This window comes from Aplidium turbinatum, chromosome 3 (genome assembly GCF_918807975.1).
Source record: "Aplidium turbinatum chromosome 3, kaAplTurb1.1, whole genome shotgun sequence".
Lineage (NCBI taxonomy): Eukaryota > Metazoa > Chordata > Ascidiacea > Aplousobranchia > Polyclinidae > Aplidium > Aplidium turbinatum.
The window spans coordinates 42,335,649-42,354,754 of NC_137474.1; the positions used below are offsets into that span (position 1 = coordinate 42,335,649).

Sequence of the window (19,106 nt, forward strand, 5' to 3'; positions counted from 1 at the left end):
GTTGTCGTTCACTATTTTTGATGGAGAAGTCTTGCTCGTACGAGTCATTCACCAAGATAATACGTTCTGCATTCGTATGTCGGTTCAGAACAAAGTTGACAAGTTCGTCACCATACTCTCCCCACGTTAACTTGGTTCCATATGCTTTTTCTCTGTCTTCAGTAGTAGGGGTTGTTAGACGCCATATTAGTCCAATAATAAATCCACTGAGAAACTTTGGTATCCTCAACACGGTCACGGATCCTCTGAAAATGACTCTACTATCTGGCCATAGATTGTTTCTAGGACTTCCTTCAGTCCACACAACTTTCCCGCCATTTTCGCGAGGTATATGGAAGCTTATTTTTTTAGTATCAGTTGCCCTTGTTAAATCCACTGAGAAACTTTGGTATCCTCAACACGGTCACGGATCCTCTGAAAATGACTCTACTATCTGGCCATAGATTGTTTCTAGGACTTCCTTCAGTCCACACAACTTTCCCGCCATTTTCGCGAGGTATATGGAAGCTTATTTTTTTTAGTATCAGTTGCCCTTGTTAAATCCACTGAGAAACTTTGGTATCCTCAACACGGTCACGGATCCTCTGAAAATGACTCTACTATCTGGCCAGATTGTTTCTAGGACTTCCTTCAGTCCACACAACTTTCCCGCCATTTTCGCAAGGTATATGGAAGCTTATTTTTTTTAGTATCAGTTGCCCTTGTTAAATCCACTGAGAAACTTTGGTATCCTCAACACGGTCACGGATTCTCTGAAAATGACTCTACTATCTGGCCATAGATTGTTTCTAGGACTTCCTTCAGTCCACACAACTTTCCCGCCATTTTCGCGAGGTATATGGAAGCTTATTTTTTTTAGTATCAGTTGCCCTTGTTAAATCCACTGAGAAACTTTGGTATCCTCAACACGGTCACGGATCCTCTGAAAATGACTCTACTAGTACATCCTAAAATAAAAATGATGCAATATTGCATCATTTTTGTTTGGGATATTTTGCAAACAAGATTCATAAATTTTGTCTGGCAGATGGTGGTTTAATGAACAGAATTAAGAAAATATCAAAACCTAAGCCCCCAACATTTGAAAATCCAACAAGATTGTAAAGTTTCCATCACAGATATAGCTGCAAATCATTTAAAAGCCAAGATCTTATGGCTTTCTGAGCACAAGAAAGAAGCTAAAAATTCAACTTTTCGGAGCGACCATATGTGTCTTCTCGCTCTGGCAGCTCATTTATTGATGTATTGAACCTCAGGATATCCCTAAACTTCAACGTATGGATTCTTTCATTGTTTGTGTTTGTTTGCCAGCATTTTTAGTCATCCATCTTAAACCTTCCGCTGCTGAAGGTCCCTCAATTGTACTGTTGACAAGAGATTTATTACTTGCTGATAAATATGTTGATGAACCAGTATTCAACGCTGTTCTGATACATCGTTAAGCATGCATCCCAATGGTTGAGCACTAAAAACGTTGCTTTAAGTTCTCACGCTGAAGCTCCGCCTTATGCTGCTGATGCGGTAAGACAGAAAAGTTTTCCAAGAACGTTGATATCGAGCAGACGCTTTTGAAGCGTGGCAACTTACGTGATTTGGATGTTTTGCATGTTTTTCATCTCCATCATTGTTTTGACATATGATCGACAGCAACAACAGAGCGCTTCATTGGAAGACTAAAAGGCGTTGTGAACGGCTTGATTCGAGATGACCAAGATGATTTGGCCAAAACAGACTTGCGCATTTGTGCTGCTTTGCACAGTATGGTGTGATAAATAATCCCTTGAACTGTGTTGTGTTGTTGAATGGTGGTTTTGTTTGATAGATCTTTGAACTAAATGATCAAGGGTTTAACGTTTGCTAGTATTAGTAATTGCAACATGCATGCAAAAATCAATGCTGAGGTAATTAATTGTAAATACAATGCAATACGATAATAGACTACTATCAAGTACCACTGTACTTCATTGTTAAACAATGTGGCGCAGCACAGCAACTTAATCGAAATAATAGCGTCACTGTAGCAAAATTGCAATGTTTCTCATTTTTTTTTGTCTAAAAATTACCAAAAACACGTTTTTTCAAAATAACTCCTGTTCTGTTGCAGTTAGTGTTTCATATTGTATTGACAACAATAGGAAATCATCCCTTCCGGTCATTTTAGCGCAAGTTCCAACTCTCTAGCTCTTACCATATTCGTGATAAGGCCAAAATAGCAAAAATTCGCTAGCTGGCGCATCAAGATGACGTCATAATGAAAAATTACCGTCATTTTTGAAATCGGTGACGAAAATCCAGTCAGAATTTGACCCGAACCTAATTTTCCTGAAAAGTCGCCTAAAAGTGGGACACCCTACAGTGTACAGTACACGTTCAACAATGCATGGAGGCAGGTAAGTAAATCTGGTACCTACCTGAAATATGAAGTGAGTACACGTTGAGTCGTACGTCCATCTGAACTCGCCTCCTAGCTCATTGACCACATCGCTCAATTCCATGCGTTGCTTTGTCAGTTTCTATCAATTCATAAACCGCATGAATGCTGTTGACAGAGTCTTGTCGACAAATATGATTAATAACGCTTCGGTTCTCGCATCAGCTTAACACTACTGTGATCATGTAGCAGATAAGCAGAACTACTGTAAAGTATTGTTCTTGTTTAAGTGTGTGATCTACAATAATCTTAGCAGAAAAAGATAAGTTAAAAGACCGAAGAAGAAGATGGAAAATAATTACAACAAATTCAGTTGTCCAGTTATAGTCAGATTACTAATTGAATGAAGTCTCAAGTCATCGCAGCTGGAAACATTCGTCCTATTGCAATAAATCAGATTTTGCTGCTGGCATATAGGAAACGTACAGAATATGGTTTTTCAAATGAAAACGCTTGCCCAATGCTCAAGCGTTATTGTGAAAACGCTTGCCCAATGTCATAACGACGAACAGATATTTGGATCAACAAATGAGTCCAGTGGCGTAGCCAGAAAAAAAATTTGGGGGGGGCCAAATATTTGATGAATTGAAGAGAACGACAAAGTGTTTGATTTAAGCCATCGCCACCTGATGTGCAGTGGCGTATCCTGGTGGGTTGAGCAAGGGAAGCAATAAAAGTGGTGGGTGTTAGAGCGTGCCGAAGGCACGCGTATTCTAGGGGGGTCCGGGGGCATGCTCTCCCGGAAAATTTTTGCAAAATTACACTCAAATAATGGATTATAGCGCTTTCTGGAAACACTTTCAGGGTAATATTTGTATGAAATTTATTAGCAGGTAAACAGCTATTAACTTATTAAAGGTAGCTCTTACACACGAACGGGCAAAACCTGCGGCTAAATTAGAGAACACCAAAAACTCAGCTACAATAACTACACATAAACATAACAGAGTAAGCCATTCTGAAATTGATTCCACAAATTAGTTAAAAGAAACGTAAATCGCGTAAATTTTGCGCGATTTACGATTTGCAAAATTTATTGGTATCTTTCTGTGTGACTAAAACAAGTCCTTGGGGGTGTTAATAGCCAGATGACTTGGAAAACGTTATAAGTTTCTACAAATTTTATTATATTTTCAACAAAGGGCTCAACTTCGGAATCCAAACTTTGAAAATTTGGGTGGGCCATGGCCCCTTTCGCCCCCCCCCCCTGGCTACGCCTATGAATGAGTCACCTTGCAAACGTACAACACAAGTCCCTTGAGAGGTTGGTTGACTTCGGCGGACGGTTTGTTCGTTTTAGGTCCTGCAGTCGTTTGTGGGTTAATAAGATCTGTGGTTTCTGTGATATAAGATATAAGTGAATAGAGTTTACAAAAACTTGGTTTGAAATAAAAAGAAATTACTTAAGACGGCACCACTTTCTTCGTACTGCAGTTTAAGCCCAAAGAAATAAAGTACTTGAAAAGGACTTTTAAATGCCGAGATCCCGGGCCGAGATCACATGAACTACGCTCAAAGCGTGGGAACTGTGTAGAGGTGGTGTTGCTAGGTTTTGAATATTTTTAAAGTTTTTAACCTATCAAGTTAAATTGTGAAGAATAAAAACCATAAGCTATGGCACTTCAAATCAGGGTCGCCGAGTACGTCATGGTGCACGGCTGCACGCCTGTGATTTTTCACGCATTTGTTTCCCATTATCAAGTAACATTTGTAAAGCAGGGCAAATGTTCAGGGTGCTTTGTCTGGCAAAACTTATTTTTGATCAATCATGAATCAAGGTAGGTTTATTTCTGGTTGTGGGCTAAATATTCATTTCCCTGCGACAAACGAAAATCTAAACAACTTTAAGTCACAATGCGACATTTACAATACTTACAATGTACTTTATGGCGTCACTGATTTCGCACATCCGCAAAAACTTTAAACTCGGAGCCTGTATTTCGTACTAACATGGCGGCCATATATTAAATCAATTAGAAATCGTTTTACGTAGATTGGCACCAACCTTTGTCAGAGTTCTTGGTGAAAACCTTTTTTGCAGCAACATCATTTGGTGACTTTTGTTCCTCATCGCTCGAAACATTGTCAAAATCCTTTTCCAGATTAGTGACTATGTTGGAATCAAACTATTCGCATTGCTCGGCTTGTAGTTGCTCCACATTGGTACGTGACTAAAATGCAAAAAGTCCTTAATTCGATGATTCAGCAAAATTATGACAAAAACATAAGCCATTAAACTTGCAAAAATTATCTACGCAAATGTGCCAAGATTTCAAAGGTACGTAGTTTCAAGATAAAAGGGTCAAAGTAACTTCAGGCGCGTTGGTAGGTTGTAAAAAGATGCCCGGGAGTGTGATTGGGCTTATTTAACCACATTAAGGTAATTGTTTGCGTTTTCTTATAACATCCCAAAATTCAATGTGTTGTACTCGCCGTTTTTACGGAAAAAAAATTGTACGTAAAATGACTGAAAAAAACGCTTAAATCAGAACTAGGTCAAATTATCTTTAAAATAAACGTAGGCTACCAAATCGCAATAATACTGCCACTCACTGAATTCACGCTGTGACCGAGGGTCTTCCTAACATTACCCTGCAAATGAGCGGGCGTTTTCAGAAGAGCGAATACTTCATCAAGATCAAAAGAAAAGTTTGGGTTACACCCAGGCTTCATGAAGTTGCTCGGCGTTTCAGCGTTGCGCAACACCTGAAATAGAAGCCTCAGTTGTCACTGGAATCGGATTTATTGGAATTAATTTACAATACACATAAAATGAAATCTTGATAGTTAAAATAATCAAAATTGTATGAATGAACGATAACAGGTATAATTTTAAAATTAAAAAAATTCTCGTCGTAATTTTGTTTGTGCATATTGCTCAATGCTTGCTTTCCGAGGATGCGTCAAACATCCCATAAGAATTAATAATGCTGTCACAACCAATATGCATAGCCTAAGCGGCAAACTACATTGTGTGTACTTAAATGTGTGTTATTTTAATCGTATAAGTTTTCTTTGTTGTTATAGCTGGTCACCTGTTAATAATAATATAATATGTCGCAATAAACTTTCGGCAGGATCATTGCGTAACCTGTGTTGCTAAACTCACTTCTGGATGAATCAAAAAGGCCTCTATCAGTTGAAGTTAAGTTCATATGGGTGGTTCGCCCTTATGACGTCATATACTGTATATGGTCACGTGTAGCAAAGTTTGGCTAAAAGTATTAGTTTCTTCTTTTGTGCGAGACAGAATTGTTCATATTTCCGGGAAGATGATGGAAAGTCAGGTGAGTGTAGTTTCGTCCAGTTCTACTATATCGTGCATTCCATCATATGCTGTTGTGAGACATTCAAGAACGACATGGTCAGAGTTTGTTCCTCTGGGAAGCATTTGCTGTTGAAGGGGCCAGACCCTACTTATGCATAACGGAATAGAACCGGTCTACTCTTGTTCGAAATCTATTGAGTTTGACCCAAGTCGGCCAGGGAAGGTCCATACCAGGGGGCGTGCCACCTGGTGTGCTGCACTGGTGGTATGATCACTAAATGATTCTATCAACTTAACTGCCACTGGTACAAAGGAGTATCCTGACTTTAATCGCCAGGGAGGTTCTTGAGGACTTACCTTTTCTCTAAAAGGTGTTTCTTTTTCTTCCAGGGCTTGGGGGTGTTCCTGCGCTATTTTGACTTTCTCTCGTTCGTGGATTGGTGTCTTGAGCATGGCAAACACATCGTCCAGATCGAAGCACACCTTTGGATTGGCACCAGGTTTCATGAAGTTCCCTGGTGTCCCAATATTGCGCAATACCTAGAAGATCATGCGTGTGTTTTGGCGGATGAATATAAACAAGGTTTCTAACGACAAATGATAGCAGCTTGAATAAAACAATTGTTAATTCACTGATGTCGAGTGTGTGGTCTAATGATAATTTCAAGTGTGTCTGACTGATTAATTCATCTCGGAATGTTTTTTTTTACAAAACTTTCTAAGCGTTATGAGGCTTGAATCTATAACCCCGCTCACCAGCACTCCTCTCCATCAATAATTTGAACTGCATTTAAAACTTGGTAACCATATCTTTCAGTGTAAATGAAACGCTTTTTATCTGAAGTAGCGTATCCCTTTGCTTCGCTTGCATTTACAGCACAGCACAGTGCATTGACTCTTGAAGGTTTAGGTTTTGGAACTTTCCGAACTAACATTCTGTTACTCATAAGGAACCTTTAACAGCACTATGGCAATGATGTGAAAGGTTAAGAGTTGAATTTTCACCTTTTCTCTCAACGGAGTTTCTTGTTCCTTGAGTCTTTGGGCCTCAGCTTTGGCTTCCAGTCTCCTTCGTATGTGATCGACAGCACTTGGTGGGCGTGGCATGGGCGGGAACTTCAGCTTTGAAGGAGCAACACTCGCATCTGGAGAGAAATTATTCCGTGAATGACGAACAACGTAAAATGGCACCATCTTCCATTGAAGAATATATCGTAAGTATTTTACGTACCTTAAAAAAGCTGTGCCATGATCCTTACGGCATCGATGAAAAAGATAGTATGCGACATACGCGCATTACTTTCTGAAGTTTTAGTTTATTCTTACGAAACCTAAAGTCGTAAACATGAAATAGTTTATCGATTTTTTAACGCCGGAACTGTAACTCACCGGCTGAGGTGAAACTTGTTTCGCTCATCTTTCTTCTGGAACCAGCAGCAGCTGTGACGGAAGAGTCAGAATCCGCTTTCTTGTGAGCAGACTCGGTTTTGTCGACAAGAAAGTTTGATTCTGGCATCTTCTTGCCCTGTCTCGCACATTCGAACACCCAACTGATGACAGAGTAACAGAGATGTTTGTAAGTCAAACAGCCTCCAACACTGTGTCCACATGACAGTCCATCGAAGCATGTAGTGATCAGCACACATCAACCAACAAGAAATAATGTAAAGTTGCAAAACGCTGCAATTGAACCAGCGGTCGAGATATTTTACTATTGTTTAATATTAACTGGCTTTGTTGGAAATTGTACGGTAACTAAACATGGTGTAGTTTCTATAATGTGTAGTTTCTATAATGTGTTGACAAATTAAGATTATTGTACATTTTAAATTGGATAACTTTTGACATCTTCACTCACGCAGACGTTCCAGTGTGGATTCCGCATTTCAAACAACCGACGTATTTGTCCCCTTCTGGAACCATCTTCTTCTGAAAATGTTTTAAATAAGTCAAACAAACAAAAATCTACTAAAAAATATCAAACAAAATCAACTTCAACTTTTAGAACGTACGTGCTGCAAAAAAGGAAAATTAGAACATCTCTCTCACACAGTCAAAATTGAAGGGAAGCGTGCCCAAGGCAGACAAAGATTAACCTACTTAAACAAAACCAATACACACCTAATACACACAGCAAACAACAGAAAATCTTAGAAACTTTTTATGCAAGAGGCAGTCAATGCTTGGAATCAAGTGGGACAATAAAAGAAAGAAAAAATAGCTAATTTTATGTGCATGACTAATTGACTATTTATTGAGTGTGTTTCTAACAAATACTTGTGAGTTAAAAGATGTTTATTTCTGGGTATTTTGATCGGCAACAATGTGTTAAGGTACGTTTGGAGGCATTTTTCTTCCAAACATTCAGTCAATAAAACTAAAGAGTTGTTTTTTCTTTATCACAACACCGAGGTCTACTGATTCCAAGTATCAAAACTTTGTTCTCAAAGTAATTGAGCCGGTAATTGTAATTGAACCTGTAATTGAACCGGTCTAGGTACTTCAACTAGTAAGTTGGGGTGGAAGAAGAAGAAGAAAGAACTAGAAGAACGAAGAAGAAGAAGAACTAGTAAGTTGAGGGGGAAAAACAAGGGGGGGGAAGAACAAGCACCTTCTCATGGCCCCTCCCATCAGTACCATATCTTTAAGAAAAAATGATATGCGAAGCGAAGCTTGTCACACTCGAGCAAACCAGGCCCAGGTTCAGCGCAGGGTGGATAGGGAAACGCCCTTATCAGGGCGCGGCAGCTCCTCCGTCGAAAAGTACCGACGACCCACCGTACTGCAGCTGAACACCGAGGGCATTACGGCCAGCAAGCTCAGCATCATCGAGTATCTGGCCACAGAACACCAGGCCCTCGTTATTCTCCTCCAGGAGATCCACTGCACATCTGTGGATAAGTTGATATTACCCAACTTCACACTCGCAGGCGCAACCATCAGCAGGAAACACAGCCTCGCCACGTTTGTCCATGAGCAACTGAGCTGGACGCCAATCGACCAGTCCAGTGCCCAATCGGAGATAGAGTGGCTATGCATAGACATATCAGGCTATCACATCATCAATGTCTATAAGCCACCACCCTCACGCTTAACACCAACAGCCATCCCAGTGTTCCCCCCACTCAGCCTCTATGCTGGCGATTTTAATTGCCACCACGTTGACTGGGGCTACAACACCACCAACATCGACGAAGAAAGCCTGGCCTCATGGTCAGCCAATAATAACCTCACCCTACTGCACGATCCCAAGGGAGCAGCGAGCTTCTTCTCCGGACGCTGGAACACAGGTACAAACCCCGATCTGGCTTTCGCAAGTGACGACCCCGATAATTGCCAACCGGACAGACGTGTGCTAGAGAAGTTAACCAGGTCCCAACATCGACCCTCGATTATCACGGCTTCAACGCTCATAATGCCTGTCCCGAGCAAGCCTGTTAAGCGATGGAACTTCAGAATGGCTAACTGGGAGTAGTATAGCCTCCTCACCAATGAAGCCACACAGTATCTCCCATCCCCTCACACCAACAATGTGGAAGAAGCCTACCAGGACTTTTGTGATGCAATAACATCAGCGGCAAAACAATCCATCCCCCGCGGCCGACGAAAGACCTACATACCGTGCTGGGATAAGGAGTGCGAAAGCCTCTACTCCGACTTCCTCCACGCCCCTCAGGGCAATGACACCAACAGCTCAGCCACAGCTCTGCTGGCAAGGCTGGACTCAAAGAGAAAGGAGAGCTGGACAGAAGCCGTTAAATCAATCGACTTCACGCACTTCAGCCGCATAGCATGGAGTACACTAACAACCTAACTGGCAGATCACGTGCCTCTCGTCAACAATGTCCCGTTTTAGCAAATTCTATCGCCTCACAACTTGTGGAGAACGGGAAATACAAATCGAGAGACCGTGAATCAGATAGATCCGTCTTGCAAGAAATGACTGACCTCTGGAGGGTAACAAACCCAGACGGGGACAACATCTCGGATGAGTTCATCCCGGAAAAATTTTCCGCCGCCCTCCAGCACATAAAGCCAGGTAAAGCCCGGGGCCCTGACCACCTATGCCCGGAGTTGATACTCCATGCTGCTGCCTCCTTAAAGTTCTGGTTAAAAGACTTCCTTTCCTGCTGTTTGCCCCACCTGAGAATTCCCAGAATCTGAAGAATAGCGCTTGTGGTTGCAGTTCCTAAGCCGAACAAGCCCCCAGAGGACCCGAAGAGCTACCATCCAATCTCACTGCTCTGCATCCCCTTCAAGATCCTCGAGAGACTCATCTACGCCCATGTCGAACCAATAATAGATCTGCAGCTCCCCCGTGAACAAGCTGGTTTCCGACACGAACGATTAACCGTAGATCAGGTCACACTTATGACCCAAGACATTGAGGACAGCTTCTCGGTTAAGAAGAAGGCTGGCGCCGTGTTTGTTGATCTCACGGCTGCCTATGAGACCGTATGGCATAGCGGCCTTACCTGCAAGTTACTCCGTCTGCTCCCTGACAGACACATGGTCCATATGATGATGGAGCTTGTGCAAAACCGCAGTTTTACCCTCACAACCGGTAGCGGTCGTCGAAGCAGACTACGCCGACTTAAAAACGGCGTCCCACAGGGCTCAGTCTTGGCTCCTCTCCTGTTCAACATATACACCTACGACTTGCCCCCCACCATCTCCAGGAAATATGCTTACGCAGACGACCTGGCACTCCTGCACTCAGCAGGAAACTGGCAGTCAGTGAAGAGGAACCTCAGCCAAGACATGCAATCACTATCAGCATACCTCCAGAAATGGAAGCTACAGCTCAGCAAGTCAAAGACAGTGTCGGCAGCCTTCCACCTTAACAACCGGGAGGCACAGCGTGAGATAAACATCAAGATTGATGGGGAACGCCTGCCCTACTGTGCCGAACCTACATACCTCGGCATAACCCTGGACAGGTCACTCACGTAATGCCGGCACTTGAAGTCACTGCGCAAAACACTATCTACACACGTCGCACTTTTGAGGCGATTGGGGCGTTCCGGCTGGGGAGCCGGTGCAAAAACTCTTCGTACAGCTACCCTAGCCCTTGTTCATTCCACCGCTGAGTACTGCGCACCGGTCTGGTGTCTTAGTTCTCACACCCACCAGATTGATACCGCCATCAACGACGCACTGCGTACTGTGACTGGATGCCTGCGTCCCACTCCAACGGACTGCCTACCCATCCTAGCAGGCATCCAACCCGCTGAGCTACGCCGTAAAGGAGCCACGATTTCTCTCGCTCACCGCGCTTTGGACCCCGACCATCTCCTCCATGCAACATTCAAGCGACCACCACCTATAAAGCAGCAGCTGAAATCAAGACGCCCCTTTGTGCCTGCCGCTCAACAACTACTTAAGAACGCAGAAGAACTTGGTTTAAGTGCGGCAAACTGGACGAACCACATGTGGAACACGGAGTGGCAAAATCACACCTCCACGCTCCGTGACTTCATACCCGACGCCGATCCCCGCCCACCAGGGATGTCCCTCACAAGGCTTGCCTGGGTCAGGCTTAACCGCCTGCAAACTGGCGTCGGCCGCTTTCGTTCGGACATGCACAAGTGGGGCCTGGCTCCTTCATTAGAATGCGACTGTGGTGCCACGGAACAGACCGCAAACCATGTCATCCACCACTGCCTAACCCACTGGCCTCCACACGGTGCGCAACTGCGCATGGTCTGAGGGTCCTGGACGACGAGACTGCTGAGTGGCTGAAGATTTCCTGCCCTCCAATCTAGCCTGGAAAGATCGCTCATACGCCATAATCATTATCAACTAGTAAGTTAATCGATGCCCGTTATTACTTTTGTAGTTTGTGTGCTTTGTTCTGCTATATGATTATGAGTCAGGTAAATGAGGTTGGATAGTATATATAATATAATAGTATTAAAATTGGATAGCACATATTATCCCTAGTCCAGATATATCTTCAGAGCACAGATGCAGTGTTTGTGCTACTACTTTTCGTGACTGAAAAGGAGAAACAAAACTAACGGAAGGTTTGAGCAAAAATAAAACCTTTATTGGTTCTTCAGCTGTAGGAGTAAGATCACTCTTCTCAGCTTTCTCTTTCATTATCCTCTCCATTTCCTCGCGACCAGTAGGATCATCCCACACAACCTGAAGTGAAAAAACTAGGGAAGTTTCAACCAAAACAAATCCAAACCTTTGATATGGAGAACAATGACGAATGACAGATGGCTGGCCTCCACAAGTCAAAAATTTAAACAGGACACAAATTGAACGATCAAGTAACGGGGTGGATTGAGCTTAGTTGTAAAATACAGAATCTTGCTAAATTATGTTCAACTGTGGAATGGGGAGTTATACATTTCATTCCAACGTTATTATGGTGGGTTATCTTCCAGAACATGCTCACAACTTACATGGGCGTCCTGGGAAGATTCTGGAATATCGCCTACTGTGGAGGAACTCTTGCTCTTGTTTCCTGTTGTTGAAGATGATTTTGGCGGGATCGGTAGAAAATGAAGAGGAGATGCAAATCTTCCAGCTTCCCTACTGCCTAAAAAGAATCAGAAATGATGCTTGATTATATGGAAGCTAGACGATCTTTAGACTAAAGAAGTCCACAGAGCTTACTGCTGCTCTTAACGTAAACCTAAAAAGGAAAATGGCAAAAAAATTACAAAAAAAGTATTGTTTAGAACTTTAGTAAACTCAATCTTTTAATTAACTTGTAATTGTAGGTTATAAGCCAAAATTTACTTTCGCACACATAACACGCAAAAATATACCTAAAGAAAAATGCCCAGTGAAACTTTGCACAGCAGAAAATAATAGCGGTGTAGTGTAGAAGTTGTCCGACTCGTGCCCAGAGCATTGTGACGAAAAATCCACACGACCTCGTTTGGTGGAAGTTAATCAGTTATGCGGCGTATTGCAGCTACACGGCGCTTTGACTCTCCAAGCGCATGTCGTAGGTCTGATGAAAGCCTCCGTGGAAATTTTAAAAAGCCTTCTAAACCGTAGCCATAGCTCTTAAATGGCGAAGAATTATCAAGATAAAGTGATTAAGTATGACGATCGATGCTAAAACTGGTGTGTCCGCCGTGAAACTCAATTTGTCCGCCGAGATAGCTACTCAGACCGGACACGTTTGTCCGCTGTCAACAAAAACGAATTTCGAGGCCTGATTCTATTGCGAAATTAAATAATTGACTAGAAGAAACCGGCGGCCGAACTTGGCCGACTGAGAAGGTAGCACCGGCGGTCATTCAAGCACTACTTAGCGGCCATGGCCGCCGGCTGCTTTAAGGCTTGTAAGACCAACCGAAGCTTTTGCCATCCGTGTTGTCGGAGGATTCTTTCGATTTTTAGTCATTATAGGATACTGGTACTGACTAATTGAAGACTATCCTATCTGTAGTTGGGCAAAGCTATGCTATTTTTACAACTTACCTATTACCTTGCCTTGTCCACTCCCAGTGACTACCTACTATTCTTCTAGAAGCGAACTCTTGTATATAGCGACCTTTCTTATCTGTGTTTCTGAGATTCTGAACATCTGGTGGGAAACTAGGCTATTTTCTTGATGTAAAAAACTTGCGTAATAAGTAGGATTTATTGTGTTCTTTTATTGTGTGCTTCTGCGATTATTTTTTCCTGTATCAATCACCTGCTTTAACACTAGAACAGCCGAGGTGTCGAAATCGACACTTTTAGAAATGTAGTTTAATATTTTGGGCCTTAATTGTTATCGCAATGTTTTCAAACTTTCAGTAGCTTCCCAATTATGCTTACACTTTATAGTTCAGTATTATTTTTCTAAAAAACCTTTCTATATTATCTACAATGTTCGGATACCTCCAACATCCGAAGTATCGAAATCGACACCTCATACAAATTTAATAAGATTTGTTACGTAAAAAAAAATGTTGTGTGAAAAAAATCTAGTTCAATAGTTTTCACACTTACTTATAGCTTTTCTCATGGTAATTGTCCAACGCTCGGCTTGATGCGTGTTATCGCTCGCTTGATTTTAGGTCATCCTATTGAGTTTACAAATACCTTCTACAAATCTATCAGCGATTTGCAACAGATAAATTTATTCATATTCGAGAGCCACTGGAAGGACTTGTTGCTAATTGCATCAACAATTACACTCCGGATTGGAGCCTGCCAATCGATGTACAGCTATTTCCAATGAAAAACATATGTCCTTTTATCATGTTTATGCCAAACAAACCAGACAAGTTTGGCATGAAATTCTGGGTGTTAGCCGAGGTTCATTCCAAATATGCATGCAATACAGTACCGTACTTATCGTACCTCGGAGCTAATGAAAGAGAGCAACGAAATGGAAGGCTTCTCCCCGAGGATGTAATGATGAAGATCACCACCAATTTACACAGACAAAGCGGGTACAACATCACAACAGTTAACTTCTTTACTAGGGTGAATCTTGCTGGTTTGCTACAGGAAAGAAATAAAGGACTGACAAAGGAGTTGACCAAGGGTGGAAGAGGAGGAGAAAGACTTTCCAGTAAATTCTTCTACAATTCAACGAACAGCTGCATGCTTGTAAACTATCAGTGTAAAAAAATGCAAATGTCCTTTCCACTATGCATGCCAGCCCCAGTAATGATGGAACAGAGAAAAAGAAACCTTCTGTGATCCATTTTTATAGCAAGAACAAAGTAGCAGTTGCTGTGTTTGACCAAATGGCAAGACAATAGACCACACATGCAGCAAGCAAATGGCCTCTTGCAGTTTGGACAAACATGCTAGATATTGCAGCTTTAAGCTCTTGGATTATTTTTAGAAAACGTTCCGGCAGCAACATCAGCCGACGTGATTTTATCCTCCAGATTGAGAGCTTGAAAACTGCTCGTGTGTTGAAACGAAAGCCGACACTGCAGAGAGAAGAGCAGGGACGACAATTTAGAAAACGCAGAAATGTGCTGGACATTATTGCAATTGCAATACAGTTACCATTTGTCGCCACTGTTGAAAAGTGTGATAATGGTGACTGGAAAGTCACAGAGTGCAAAGGCTGCACTATGTAAAGTGTTTGTTGGTTGGATTGATTTATTTCTCCTGAATAAGAAAACTTGGTGCTATTTTTATGATAATTATGTGTTCGCTCTGTTGAATTTTTAAATCATCGTACAGAGTCAAAATACATGTACAGTCAAGCTTCGAACTGATCAAAACCTGGTACCCTACGCCATAATTTTCGTCTAAAACCAAAAAAGAAAAGCGCAAATAGGTGACAAAAGTAATAAGTGCTTCAGATAATTTTATCACTGTAAAATAAAACGAACTCTTACTGTTAATTTTCCGGAAAAAATAAAGTTTTTTTGAAAAGTGTCGATTTCGACACCAGCGGCCGTTGTAGGTATATTTTTTTTTCGGCCGTTGTAGTGTTAAGTTATATAACGGAAAGGAAATCGTAAATTTGTTTTCGTCATCATGCACTGGTTATATAAAATCCATCATTGTTAAATCTTTCAAAGGATGGCATCTCGCCTGGTGCGAGACAAATTTCCTGCAGATGTCCAGACTTCCTAGCCAGCAAACTTGTTTATAGCTTTGGTAGAGAGGTACTTTTTAAAAACCATAGACAGACAATCGATAACAACTTAATAACACTGAATTGCATAATTCAAAATTAATACAGAAATGAAATAGATACATAATTTCAAACGTTTTCGGCAAAACTTTCTGCCCTCTTCAGGAAAATATCTTAATTCATCTTAACAAAACAATTATTCGATAAACTTGTTTATATATGTCATGCATTGTGCTTTAACATCTGCAGACGTTAAATCAATGTAAAAACGACGGGTTTTGCTGGCTGGGTTGTGTGCTTTTGTAATTGTGCAAAATCGCCCATTATGTAATCACAGAAACTCTTTTAGTGGAAGGAAGTCGAGTTGCAACCGTGTTTATCTGTCTACTATTCTTTATTCACATTGCAAAACATTTCTGCCATCTTGGAACAACACGTGCATAGCCTGAGTCAGACATAAATACAAACTTGCAAACACGTTGACAGCTAAAAGTAGCCTACTTCAGTTATTTTATCTATAAAAGAAACCCGTTGTGTCGAACAGCACAAAACGTGTGTGGTGAAATTTTGATGGCAGGCGTTAAAACTTCGATCAAAGCATTTTCCCGCAGTATTCAAAATGTTCTGGAAGAGAACTCCTTTCCATAAAAATAGTGGCTTTTTTCATCTGTATTTCTACACATCTGGTTGGAAACTAGGCTGTTTTCTACATGTGAAAAACTTTCATAGCAAGTATCCAACAGTCATTTTACCAGAGCAATATTGTTAATTGGCTCAAACGGCGAAATACAAACTGGCATAGACGTTGACAACACAACGTAGCCTAGGTTGTTGTTGTTGTTGTTTTTCATATGTTTACCCTGCATTGCGGGAAAGCGGACTTGAGCGCTATGCATCGGTGCACGCCTTCCGACGTACACCTGACCCACGCTGCAGCCGACGGCAATGTCTGTTTCCGGTTGTCTACTCTACTTGTGACTTAAATTTGGTACTACCCATTACTCGAAATTGATCACTGGGTAGAGGCAATTATCGTAAAGTTTGTTGCCCAGAGAAACAACAGCAAGTGCGAGTGGCTGGAGTCGAACATGCAGGCTCTCGACTGCGAGCCCAACGCGCTAACATCTATAAAAGAAACCCGTTGTGTCGAATAGCATGAAACGTGTGTCGTGAAATGTTTGATGCCAGGCGTTGGAACTTCGATCAAAGCATTCTCTCGCAGTGTTCAAAATGGCGGCGCTGACGCCTTGGGAGTTTCTCGTGTGAAGCGTCGCTTTTAGACTATGCTTTGAAGTACCTGGCGCAAGAAAGTTTATGTAAGTCAGCACTTTTATGATTGCATCACGCGATGCCCACCCCTCCCCCCCGATTGTTCCTCGACCTGACGACGTTTAGTCCTCTCTCAGTTTTTTTTTCCTTTTTATTTTCTTTTTTTTTTTAGTTTTTTTTTTCCCGTAAGGCACGGCGTTTGTCGAATAGTGATGGCATGTGTCGAGTGACATCGTCACCAAAAAAGGCAAAAATCGCAGCCCTGCAGGTACCTTTATCTGACAGTTCAAATAAAATTTAATGGCTAAATCGGCTCTCTTAAAAAGCTTGCTTATTTTGAAGGATGTTCTGCTTTTAACGCTGTGGAGCGAAGAATGGCACCACTGTCAAAAGAACTTGCCGGAGTGGTACTACCGCACCAGTACTACGGAAACCACCTTGACACAAGTGGAAGAACAATTGACAATCAGCTCGAGAGATCAAACTATAAAAAAGCTGGAGAGACTTTGGGAGAAGTGTGTTTAATTGTAATATTTCAAATTACTGTGGATGACTGCTACCTTCTGATAGCCTAAGCCTGTTTGTCATAATAACCCAAAGTTACACAATTGCACAATAAAGATTTTACCTTTTCAAAAGATTGCTGTTGAGCTTTACCCCAATGAAAATCAACACTTTCACGAGTGAACATACGAAGCGGTTCCGACACCGTCGCTAAATCAGGTATAAATCTAGCATTATAATTCACCAGTCCTAAAAAACTTCTTACTTCAGCAGCGTTTTCTGGTGCTCTTGCTTGTTTAACAGCTTCAACTTTTGCCTCTTCCGGGTCAATTCCTTTAGACGACAGCACATGTCCCATAAATACAAGTTTGTCTTTGTTGAATTCGCACTTTTCTTTGTTCAGCGTGAACCGGCTGAACCCACTATCTTGAATTCTTTCAAGTACCTTCTCAAGTCTTCGGTCATGCTCTTCTTGAGTCGACCCGTACACGGTAATGTCATCAAGGATATTCTTGACTCCTGCACAGCCTTGTAGCGTTTGTTGTATTACTCGTTGGTACATCTCCGGAGCACAATTAACTCCAAACATCAATCTCTTGTATCGATATAATCCTTCATGCGTCACAAATGTAGTAATATTTCTAGAACTAGGTTGTAATTCAATTTAATGATAAGCCCATTTGACATCTAGTTTAGTGAATACCTTGCTTTGGTTCATGTCATGCAGCACTTCTTCAATGGTAGACATCGGGTGACGTTCTCTTCTGACAGCTTTGTTAGCTTGGCGCATATCGACACACAAACAAATGTCTCCATTTTGCTTGGGCACGATTATTGCAGGTGAAACCCAAGTTGACGGTTTTTCAACTTTTTTGATGATGTCGAGGTCTTCTAACTGCTTCAATTTTTTTGTCAACTTGTCACGAAGGTTAAATGGAATTCGTCTTACAGGTTTACACACAGGCTTTACATTTTTATCAACAGGTATTGTTAGTTGAAAGTCTTTTAATTTTCCCACACCATCGAAACATGACTGATATTTATTCAAAACGAAGGACTTTTAGTTACAGCATTTAGTTCAGAATCAAATTTAATTATTTGTAACTCTGTGGCTGCTTTCAATCCTAGCAGCGGTTGCCCTTTTCCTTCGATCACTACAAATTCGACATTTTTCAGTGCTTTTTTTGTTGTTTCAACGTCTGCAGTGAAAATTTCTGCTATTTTTAAAGGTGCATCACTTCCATAAGCGTAGATTGTTTTGTCAGAAAGATGGCTTTTGCACTTAATGCGCTGTTTTTTCAAATCTTCTCCCAGTGCATGATCAATTACATTACATGTAGCTCCCGAGTCGATAATCATTGAAATATTGATTCCACCAACATTTACCGAAACTTTTCCAGTATTGTAACTACATAGATTAAAGATATAGTCCAACTCACCATCGGCATTTTGTTTTACTTGTCTAATGTTATTTTTCCGGTTCGTCCTGTTGCTTCCATTCGTTGGGTTCTTTTCCACGTGGCTGGTTCCAACAGACTTTGTTCTGCAGCAGCTTGCAAAATGACCCATTTTATTGCATTTTCTACATTCTTTTCCTTGCGCTGGACAATTCCTGTCGCTGCTTTTGTGACCTTCCCTTCCGCATCGGTAACATCGGAATCGAGATTGATAGCTTTCTTATCTGATTTAAACGTCGAGATTTTGTTGACTTCCTGATTGTATGATTTGGATTGAATTTCTGACACTTGAATGCCAAGGCCAATTCTCTTAACGTTTTTAGATGCAAGTCACTTCCTTTTTCTAAGAGTCGACGTCGAAACGCATCCGATCTACATTTTCCCACGACTTGATCACGAATTTGATCATCCATGTCTTCAAAACCGCACGTTTCTGCTTTTTGCTTTAATTAAGTTATAAATTGTTCTACACTTTCTTCCTCTTTTTGAAATAGAGATCTAAATGCATGGCGTTCATACGGGACATAGTTAAGGGCGTAAAATAATTAGTTAGTGCTTGAACAGCAGCTTCATAGCTGGTCAATTCCCTTTCAAAGGTAAAAAAATGTCCTGCACTGC

The 19,106-nt window shown here is 41.5% G+C and overlaps 2 protein-coding genes across 3 annotated transcripts in view; one reads left to right on the top strand and one right to left on the bottom strand.

The window, feature by feature from the left end:
- Positions 1 to 19,106, top strand: part of LOC145767356 (uncharacterized) — a 114,243-nt gene that overhangs the window by 37,343 nt on the left and 57,794 nt on the right. The window lies entirely within an intron of this gene.
- On the bottom strand, positions 2,495 to 18,901 carry LOC145765976 (uncharacterized). Its single transcript, XM_082577628.1, has 14 exons — positions 18,823 to 18,901; positions 18,490 to 18,712; positions 17,735 to 17,975; positions 17,185 to 17,626; positions 12,113 to 12,249; positions 11,745 to 11,846; positions 7,558 to 7,628; positions 7,089 to 7,249; positions 6,705 to 6,844; positions 6,057 to 6,239; positions 4,985 to 5,137; positions 4,437 to 4,602; positions 3,664 to 3,770; positions 2,495 to 2,513 (listed from the first exon to the last, which is right to left on the bottom strand). The coding sequence occupies exons 1-12, from the start codon at positions 18,899 to 18,901 to the stop codon at positions 4,558 to 4,560; spliced, it is 1,977 nt and encodes a 658-aa protein (XP_082433754.1). The 3' UTR covers positions 2,495 to 2,513; positions 3,664 to 3,770; positions 4,437 to 4,557.

What these genes read in the sequence shown, in the direction of transcription:
- LOC145765976 (XM_082577628.1), bottom strand. Translation starts at nt 18,901, where the DNA reads ATGGATGATCAAATTCGTGATCAAGTCGTGGGAAAATGTAGATCGGAT. An exon ending in AATCTTCCCAGGACGCCCAT is followed by an intron (nt 11,847 to 12,112) that starts GTAAGTTGTGAG and finishes TTTTCACTTCAG; the next exon opens with GTTGTGTGGGATGATCCTAC. An exon ending in AAACACCTTTTAGAGAAAAG is followed by an intron (nt 5,138 to 6,056) that starts GTAAGTCCTCAA and finishes CTTCTATTTCAG; the next exon opens with GTGTTGCGCAACGCTGAAAC.